At 29.8% G+C, this 11,026-nt stretch overlaps 1 protein-coding gene across 1 annotated transcript; it reads left to right on the top strand.

Annotated features, from left to right (window-relative positions):
- Positions 1 to 2,904: 2,904 nt before the first annotated feature.
- Positions 2,905 to 6,023, top strand: LOC108471391 (UPF0481 protein At3g47200-like). The gene is made up of 2 exons (XM_017773019.1): positions 2,905 to 3,545; positions 5,312 to 6,023. The coding sequence occupies exons 1-2, from the start codon at positions 2,905 to 2,907 to the stop codon at positions 6,021 to 6,023; spliced, it is 1,353 nt and encodes a 450-aa protein (XP_017628508.1).
- The last annotated feature ends 5,003 nt before the right edge of the window (positions 6,024 to 11,026 follow it).

The following is an 11,026-nucleotide window of genomic DNA, read 5'->3' as shown; positions in this document are numbered from 1 at the left end:
TTAGTCATTTAAACATATACAATTCCGTAGCTTGCGTGTCTATTAAAATAACAATAATGGCCGATTTTTCTCCAACATTATTTTAAATATTTTATTTTATTTTTAAATTATCTATTTAAATTAAATTGTATTTAAAGTTTTATTTTGAATATGTTATTTTATTTTATTTTAATCACGAACAATATTTTGTCTACTTTTATTTTATTTTAAATTACCTAATTAAATTAAATTGTATTTAAAGTTTTATTTTAAATATTTTCTTTGATTTTAATTTAATCACGAAAAATATTTTGTCTACTTTTATTTTATATTTTAAATTACCTAATTAAATTAAATTGTATTTAAAGTTTTATTTTAAATATTTTATTTGATTTTAATTTAATCACGAAAAATATTTTGTCTACTTTTATTTTATTTTTAAATTACCTAATTAAATTAAATTGTATTTAAAGTTTTATTTTAAATATTTTATTTGATTTTAATTTAATCACGAAAAATATTTTGTCTACTTTTATTTTATTTTTAAATTACCTAATTAAATTAAATTGTATTTAAAGTTTTATTTTGAATATGTTATTTTATTTGATTTTATTTTAATCACGAAAAATATTTTCTCTACTTTTATTTTATTTTTAAATTACATAATTAAATTAAATTTTATTTAAAGTTTTATTTTAAATATTTTATTTTATTTTATTTTAATCATGAAAAACATTGTCTACTTTTATTTTATTTTTAAATTACTTAATTAAATTAAATTGTATTTTTAAATATTGTTCAAAAATTAGACTTGACTTACTTGGAAAATAATTTTTTAATTTATTTTAAGGAATTAGCCCATTCATTCTGAGTTGATTTAGCATTCATGTGACTCAATAAAAATAACCATAATTAAGCACACATGATGGACTTAATTAAAATAATTAATTAACCCTAAACTTGTAAATTTAATCTAATAACCAATTCTTCACTTTCCTTGTGTTTTCCCATCAACACAATCACAATCCCATCAACATAAATATATATCATATCTTACATAATTTACATAATTTACATAACTTACATAATACATAAATATATATCATATCTTACATAATTTACATAATTCGGATAACTTACATAATTTACATAGCTTATATAATACATAAATATATATCATATCTTACATAATTTACATAATTCGGATAACTTACATAATACATAAATATATATCATGTCATAACTTCCATAACTTAATTATACTTATAAATAAACAACTTACCCGTGTAATTTATTGTAAACTTTAGATTTCAAGAACTACGACATATAGGAGTTGGATGAATTTGTCAAGGGTAAGCAACGCCTATCGAAATCGAGTACAAACTTTTCTAAATTTTGCATTTCAAAATGCAAGCCAAGGGAATATGATTCTTTGCCTGTGTAAGAAGTGTGGCAACATCAATTGGCATTTTCGTGAAGTTGTCTACGAACATCTAATTGTTGATGGCTTTATTCGGGGTATAAAAAATGGATTTTTCATGGAGAGTGTACATCTAGTGGAACTTCTTCAACGATTAATCCAGCTTATCTTGATACTGCTTACCATCAGTGTACCGACGTAAAATTTGCTTTCGGTCGCTAATTGTGGCGATTTAGTGAAAACTTGAAAACTGAAGTTTGATTTTGAAATAAATGGGGGAGTTGCCACCGATCCTTTTTATAGGTATGATCGGACACCTAATAAATTTATTTTTAAAACAAAAAAGAAGGCCGAGTTTAGGTCTACGTCAAAATCTAGAGAAAAAGTAGGGTTCGGGAGTCGGTTACACACGAGGAAGGTATTAGCACCCTCGCGACGCCCAAAATTGGTATCTTGTAAAACACGCGTTGTCTTGATTCTCAAGAATACAAGTTCAACTTAATATCTAATCGCGATCCGATTGAAATACTAGAATTCGAAATTTTTGGTTTTTTTTAGAAGGGTGTCCCGCTTTTAGCACGAGCCAGCGAATTTCACCCAACATAGCGATGAAATCGATGACTTGATGTTAAATCGGTACATTGCCTTATTTATGGAAATTAATTAGGAGGCAAGAATAAGATTTTCGAAATAACGCAAAGCAAATTGATAAATGACAGAGCTAGAAATATATTGAAGCAAATATAAGTGTGACAAATATATTAAAATCATAAAGATATATGAGATATTAAACGTAAAGCTAGAATTAAACATGAAATGGAAACAATGAAGATATATACATGATAATGATATTAAGAATATGTATGTAAAATATATATATATGTAAATAGTAATAGTATTAGAAATATACTATAATATTCAAATATATACATGATATGTATAAAAATACAATATTTAAAAGGTATATATATACATAATATATGAAAATGCATATACAATAAAATGTTAAAATACTTATATAATATATACATACATAATAATAATGTTGAAAACATCTATTAATAATAAACATATACCTATATGTATTAAAGAAATATACATAAATTATAAGACATATACTAATATTCATAACAATAAGGATAAAATATATACGTGTAAGATAAATGTATAATAACAAAATAAGAAAACGGTGCATTTTATAAGTACATGAAAATATCTATACATATATGTAAATAATAACAATAATATTAAAGGTAATAATAGTGAAAATAGTAAGAATAATATGGTATTAAGAGTATACATATAAAATATCATATTGAGAGTATATACACATGAAAAAACACGCTAATATTAATACTAATAATATGGTATTAAGAGTATACATATAAAAGAAATATTTGTTTTCATCGTAGCCATTTTGCCACCTTTTCTCCAACATCACTCACTCTGCCAAAAACGGTTTACAAAATCACCTTGTTTATTACTTCCAAAAGCTCAGCTTGAAAATGTCGTCCACGGAGGGAGGAGGCGGCACTGTCGGAGCAGTTTCCACTGATCAAACAGTCATCAACAACATTAGCAACAACGATTCCGTGGGCATTGATATGCCGTGTACAGACGTCGATCTCAGCAGTGGCGAATTAGAGAATTTCCGGTCATTATACAAAGCTTTGGACGGCGGCCAACCCACCCTCAGAGACAAACCATTGATACGAAAAGTCCCATCTACCCTTCGCCGTAATGAAGATTTCAAGAAGTATTTCAAGCCGAAAGTGATCTCAATCGGCCCACTCCACCACGATGATCCCACCCTCCATGAATCCATGGAGCTCAAGCTCAAATTAGCAGCACATTTCGTCAAAAACATTGACTACCTTAAGGTGTACAGCAACATGAAGAAAGAGCTCGATGACTTAAAGAAATGCTATGAACCACAGGAATTAGAGAAATATAGCGACGATGACGAGAAACTGGCTTGGATGTTCTTCGTTGACGGCTGCGCAATTTTACAAGCAGTTTATTTGCGTTACGGTGATGATGGTGATGATGATATGTTTAATTTTTATGGCCGGTTGTTTATTAAAAACGATTTGCTGACATTTGTGTACTCGGATCTGTTCTTGTTGGAGAACCAATTACCTTTTTCGTGTTCTTGAATTGCTTACAAGCTCGAGCGATGGCAACAAGTTCACGAATGCAATCATAAGGTTCATCGACGACACTGTTATCACCCCAGCCGAGGACAGGTAATTTAAGGAATTTAAAAAAAAAATCATTTTGTCAAGTTTATAAATGTTAAAAGTTTTTACATTGATTAGTTTATTCGATTTAATTATATAAATTTTTGAAAATATTAAAGATATATTAAAATATAAAGAAAATCGATTCGATCACTCAATTCAACTAATCTAATCTCTTATTCTGGATTAATACCTTGTTCAATTTTCTCTCCAACTAGCCCGACCGACAAGTTTGGTCGGATTCTTAAACTTTTTCATGTATTGATTTATAAATTCATATTTTTTTAAAGAGACTCAACAAAATATTTTTTTATTTTGAGGGTCAAAGTATAATTTTATTATATATAAATTTATAATTTAATAATTTTAAAGAATTAAAATGTAATTTTTATTTTGGAATTACTCTTGCTTTGATAAATTATTTTATGGACTATTTTCACCATATCATCTATGGTGCCACTCAATTAAAAGAAGACACATTATCTTTGATTTGGAAGTTTAATTAAATATGATCATAAATGATGTGATGAAAATGGTGCATAAAACAAATTTTCCCTGCCAGTTCCTTTGGTCCTCTTGAGTGTACATTTCTTTAGAAAAAAATTTATGATTTCAAATCCAACTTTTTAAAATGGAAATTTTATATTTTAATATCTTTAAAATGGTAAAATTTTGCATTAATAAAATAATAAAAATTGTATTTTAGCCAATATTATTTGAATCAATTTGGATTGGAAATTAATTAAGGTATCAGTCCGAAGGAAGTCATTGGACCAATCGATTTGGAAATCTATATAAACAGGTTGAACCGAAAAAAAAAATTAATTGAACTGGGCAATCAAATTGAAAATTTTTAATAATTAATTTAATTAAATCGGATGAATTCATCAGACCAATTAGACTTATAAATCGATAACTTAACAAGTTGGATTTTGAAAACCTTAAATTTAGCTTGTTAAAAATTTACAGTTCCAAATAAATAAAGGATAAATTACAACAACAATCACTCAATTTTGTGGTAGCTGACAAAACAGTCATTTTAACCATTTTCCATTACAGACGTAATGGAAAAGTGACATGGCATTGAAGGGTGGGCTAGCTGTCATTTAAACAAACCCATTTAAGAAGTCTGGCCAATAGAAGAACAAAAAAAAAAAAAAGAAGAAGAATAAGAGAAGAAATGGAGAAGAAGAGAAAAAGAAGAGGAGGAGAAAATGGAAGGAATTCGTACCAGTGATTCCTAATGATCAAATTTCAAGTTTCAAGATTTTGACCCTTGGGAATCGTTGGTACGAAGCGTGTAAGCTCCTTCCATTTTCCCTTCTTCCTCCCCTGTTCTTCTTTTCTTCTTCTTCTCCATTTCTCTTATTTTTCTTTTTACCCTTAACCAATCATCTTTTCTTTTCTTTTTGACACTTTGACAACTTGTCCAACGTGGCAAGTTAACTGGTCACATCAGCTAGTTAACTGGCCACATTAAGCTTGTGATGAAAAATGTTAATGAATGACTGATTTGTCACTTTTCAATAACATTAGTGACTATTTTGTTATTTTTCGAAAGTTCACTGACTGAACTGAACCTGAATAATTGTTTTGTCAGCTACCCCAAAGTTGAGTGACTGTTAGTGTAATTCACCCAAAAAAATTTATAGGTTCGCTTCGACTAATACAGATTTTGCTCCAGTGAATGGTGGTGGGAGCAGCATCAAGGAGAGCGAATTCACTTATTGATTCTACTACGAGTAAGACTCCTTTTCAAAAAAGAAAAACCACGGCGGTGGTATTTTCCGTTTTTCATTGAACACGGATCTAGCAACGAAGCAAGAACAAAACGGTGCCAGTCACACACCATTCCTAACGTAAAAGAGCTTAAAAAGGTTGGGATATGGTTAAAAGCTAGCGAAACAAGTCGTTTAACCGACATCAGTTTCAACCCTATCTTCTTTATCGGAAAATTATGTTTACCGCCAATCCCCGTCGATGATTCAACCATGAACTTAATAGCTTACGAAATGTGTCCGGATTTCGACAACGATTTCAGCGTCAGTTCATATATGTGTTTCCTTGACTTATTGATCGATGAAGCTGAAGATGTTAAAGACCTGAGAGATGCCGGCATACTATACAATAGATTGGGGAGTGATGAAGAAGTGGCTAAGCTTTTCAATAAGATGAACACTGATTTGGTTCCTAGTCCGATGATTTACAGTGGGGTTAAATGGAAAATACATAATCATTGTAAGACTCCGTGGATTAATCATGCAGCTCAAGGTTATCATACTTATTTTAGGAGTCCTTGGACGGTTTTTGCACTTGCGGGTGCCATTACTGCACTTTTGCTTGCTGCTTTTCAGACTTATTTTACCATACATCAACCAAAGTAAGTGTTGTTTACTAGTCTTTTTGTAAACTCTTGTTATTTATGAGAATTTTGTAACTCCTGGATTTTGGATTCAATCTATTTAATTTTTGGTGTTTAATGAAATTCATTTTTTGAAAATAAAATTTAAGAGATTTAATAAAAAAATTTGAGGAAATTAAAGACAACTTTTGAAAATTTTGAAAACTTCAATACTTTTTGTGAGGCTTAATTAGGAATTTTAAAAAATCGGGAGGCCAAAGTAAAATATTAATTTTCGTCCGTAAGTTGAAGGACTTTTGATTATTTTAATGTTTAAATATATTTAATTAATTATTTTAATGTTTAAATATTTTTAATTAAATGTGTCAATTCTAACATGAATCCAAAAATTCAACTAATTAATTCAGTTTGACCATAAAAATTAGCGATTTAAACCCGTTTATTATTGACTCAAATATAAATTATTCAAACAAAACATTCATTTGAATTCAAATTAATCTGAATAATTTATACTTAAAATAACTTTATTCATAATGTTACAATCCAAAATTAAAATCTCAAACTTAATACGATTAAACTTGTGAAACCCGAAACGAACTTATATAAGTTTCTTACATGCGGAAGCTTATTTTGTGTGTATTTGTTCTGAAATGCTTTTATATTTTTTTCTTCTTCAATTTGTGGCAGCCAAGACTCATCCAATCACAAAAATTAAAGGCTGCTTGAAGACCCCTAAAGTATTCAAGGCATCAAAGTTTTGTATATTATATTTGTGTTTAATTTATTATAAATATTGAAAGTTAATAAATTTTTTGTACATTTTACCAATGCTCTTTAATTTTGTTTGTATATACAGTTTATAGTCTGGGTCAATTTGTCTGACAATGCAGAGTGATTTATCCTAAATACTTACATCACAACAGCAATATGTGTACTTAAAATTTATTTAACCTAAAAATCTGTACAGTTGTTAAATTGATTTTTAATTTAGTTAGTATCAATATCGTTATTAGTATAGAAGGATGTGGGTTGAAGCGTGCTGAAATGCCTTTATCCTTCTATTAAATGTTAAGGAGGAGTTGTGAATAGTTTTAAACATTGTAATAAAAATCTTGTACCACAATCAAGTAATAATTACAATTGAAGTAATTTTGAAACTAAATATTTCTTAAGAATGGATGTTGGGAGTTACATGCATAGAATAAGCTCCAAAAGTTCACTAGACCCAACTAATCACCAAGGTTTAAAACAAATGCATTTCTATCTAAATGATCAATTAACAATGAACAAAAATTGAGAAGGGAAGGCATATTGTATTCTTAGGAAGAAACTTCATATTTAAATCTTAGATATAATAATATTATTGGGAGGGATAACCACGAATCCTGAAAGGATTAGTTTTTAAAAATCGTACATCAAACATGAAAGATACCTTGATTATGCTAAAATTTTGAATTATTAATTTAACTAAAAATCTTGCAACCAATTTGAATTCAAAAGTGACTAGAACATTATGGTTTCACATGATCAATGGGTCCTCGACTTGTAATATTTTTGAATATATTCGATCCATTCCTCCTTTGAGATAGGCCTTATTTTTTTTTATGGACCTAATTAATATGGACTTGTGGATTTGGAAGAGTGATTTACTACAACAATGTTCTAGCCAAAATGAATATAAAGTTATTAAGAAAATCTTTATTAGGTCCCTTACTAAGCGAGATAAATTTGTGTGGCATTTTTCGAAAGATAAATTTTACAACATTTGATATGAGTACTAGTGGCTCTTTTCTCCACCTCTCTCATATGCGGCTCCTAACGGATCAAATGCTAACAGTGATTCATCCTAGAAAAGTTTGAATCATTAATGGGAGCTTAATGTGATACTAAATATAAAAAAATCACCTTAGGAGGTCCAGTCACAATGTGGTTGCTACTAAACAAAACATTGCTAAAAGGTTTAAGGAGGTGGATCCTCATTGACCAAGGTGTGGGAAGAAGTGAAATCCATTTAGCACATTATTCTTTTACCTTTCTATTAGGGTAGGTTGGGGTGCATCAGGGTTTAACTATAAACCATGAAGAGAGGGCGTTTCCGGCCTTAAGTATTTGTTAATTGTTTTATTTTTGAAAAACCCCAACATTGATAAGATTGTGATTTGGCAACAAGCGTTATATGATTTTTCTTATTCTAATGATTCACAGGCTTCGACTAGAAGCCTAGGACTCCCTAATGGTGGCCTAATCTTTTTCTCACCGAAAAAGGTGAAACTTGTTACATGTGTTAAATGTAATTGTGCTTCTTTTCTTTTCTTTTCTTTTCTTTTTCACGTTCCATGGGATGTTCAACATCAAAGTTGCCTACTGGGATCATGATAGGGAATTAGGAGACGGTTTGTTCAATCTTGACACTATAACATTTGTTGAGGTTAAGGAAGCTTTAGTTATTTGTGTTGAGTGATTGGAGCAATCGATCAAGATTAACACAAAGTTATTTGTGAGTTCAAATTTAGAATCATTATTGTTGAGAGAATTTTATTTGAATATCATCATGGCCCAAATATAATTGTGATTAAAAATATTTATACATCAAGCCTATATTTTGACTCCAAAAAAAAAACTCAAACCTAGGCCGAAGCTGATCTGGTTCAAATAACTCCTTTCCTTCCTTAGATGCTTCCTTTCTTCATCAATTCCATGAAATGATATAAAACAAAGAACAAAACCTCAAAATATTCCTTCCATCCGTTGCCCTCAACACCCACCGTCACCAGTCCTCTTCTCTTCAATCCCTGCTCTTTCAACCGACTATTCACCTCCGACTCCGAGCATGTTTAGTGTTATTTTGATTTTACTTTTAATTGTATGTATGTCTGAAGTGTAATGTTAAGCATAATTAATGTAATTCTACTCTGTTTTGTCAGTTGGCGACAAATTTAGAACTTATATGATGTGCCAATTTCTTGTGCTTCAAATGGTGGAACCTTTGGGGCTGTGATAGACCAGTAATTTTCTGCAGAAATTAGCAAGACAAAGAAGCCTGAATGTATTTTTAAAATCATATATGGGTTTTTGATTGTGTAAAAGGAAGAGAAGAAACCCAATGAAAGAAAAAAAAAAAAACATAATTTCAGAACATCTTAGAGCTTTGTATCACATGAGGTCAGCGTTCAGGTCTTAGGTTTGTCTTATTTTGGTATATTCTTCTTTAAATAGGGTTGTTCAGTGACAACTTACGTTGTCCTAATTTGTATACATGTGAATTTTGGATGAAGTGGAAAGCTAGGGAGCCAAGCTTCTTTCGTTATTAATGAAGTGAAATGCATGAAGGTGTCCTTAAAAATATACAAAAAGTACTATGCTTGAAATATATTTTATTATCATTGAAATATAGGAGCCAAGGGCCCCAACAAAACATACTTAACATCAGAAGACATACTCAAAAGAATTAAACTTGTACCACACCAACAGGTCCATAATACATACACTAAAAAACAGTACAACTTAATACAAAACACAACGACACGAGAATAAGTGCCTCTAATAATCTTAAAAGGTGCTTTCTTTCCTTATATAACAAAACCTTAAACTGTAAAATTTTTTACACCATTCCTTACAATAGAAACACACTCACATACCCACATACAACAATCCTTCGATATTAAATTTTAAAAATCTTTAAAAACTCGTTCACTCCGTCTTCGATTCTTCCATACAACACCGACGAAAACTGAACTTCGTTATTACATCCATGACTAGCAAAAGAATACCCATATCTTTCTTTCATTCAAAATTTTATTTTAATTTATTTCACATCCTCCTTTAACTCTTTTATTTCCCTTTTCAAGCCCCTCAATTCTTCTATAATTTTAATTTGCCCATTATTGATGTTCTCTTCCATGCTACATTCCATATGCTCTATCCTATGTGTCTTATCATCAATGTTGCTTAACACACGTGCTAATTTTTCAGGCAATTTAGCCCTCCCTTCTTTTATTCCTTCTATGTCATTTTGCTTTTCTTTCAATTTGATCCTGTTTGTAATTTACCTTGTGGTTTCATCCAATGTCTCTCCTATTTTTTTTTTGAATATATTTGAAAATTCTAATAATTTGGTGGATATGAATAAATTTAGCCAATTTAATTGTTTGTGTTCTTGGAATCCACCTGGGCCAGGGCCTAAGTCTCTGTAACTTGATATGGGTAAATCATTGGATTTGAGATCATATTTTTCTTGTTTCTAATTATTTTAGATATTTCTCATCCATTTTTTTTTCTATTATGGGACCTAAAATTAAAAAAAAGAAGAACAAAGCAGTGGTTAATAATAAAAGTAAGCAGGCAAGAAATTCAACCAACTTCTAAAACAGGGTAACGAATATTAGGGATAAACTAATATTTAGTCTTTGAACTTAACAATCTTTTTAATTTAGTCCTTGAACATGAATTCTGTTAAACAACTGTCGTAACCATTTTTTTTGAAAAAAACGGGGATCGACTTTTGTTTTAAAAATGGAAACGAAAATTGGGAGTCGCCACCAATCTTTTTAGGTGTGATTGGATCACCTTGTAAAAGCGGTTGTTTTTAATAAATGGTTTGATTTATTTAAACAACGATTTTGGTCCACGTAAATCAAGAAAATAGGTTTGGAAGTCGGTTACGTACGAGGAAGGATTAGCACCCTCGTAATGCCCAAAATTGGTACCTAATTGATTAATTAATGTCTTAATATCGAAAATTGAAAAGATTTAAAATAAATTTTGAAATACGATCCCTCTTTATGAAAATGCTCGAGTGTTAAAGACCTTCTCGTCTCAAAATATGAAATGTCACATCCAGTAAGTTAGGACACGACATCTTGAATTTTCAAGAACGAGCTTGCCTTTTATGAAATTTGTGTATTTTAATTTATAAAAAGGGCATTCGATCATTTAGAATAAACGAGAGAAATCGAAACCCAGTAAGTTAGGGCACTTTTTCTTGAATTCTCAAACATCGAATATTGCCTTTATTTTAAAACAAAT

This window comes from Gossypium arboreum, chromosome 11, assembly GCF_025698485.1.
Source record: "Gossypium arboreum isolate Shixiya-1 chromosome 11, ASM2569848v2, whole genome shotgun sequence".
Lineage (NCBI taxonomy): Eukaryota > Viridiplantae > Streptophyta > Magnoliopsida > Malvales > Malvaceae > Gossypium > Gossypium arboreum.
Note: the sequence above shows the minus strand (reverse complement) of the source record. Positions and strands in the feature narration are given on the sequence as shown.

Excerpts from the sequence above, each read along its gene's own strand:
- LOC108471391 (XM_017773019.1), top strand. The coding sequence starts at position 2,905 with ATGTCGTCCACGGAGGGAGGAGGCGGCACTGTCGGAGCAGTTTCCACT. Across the intron at positions 3,546-5,311 it reads GAGAACCAATTACCTTTTTC|ATTTTGCTCCAGTGAATGGT; the intron begins GTGTTCTTGAAT and ends CGACTAATACAG.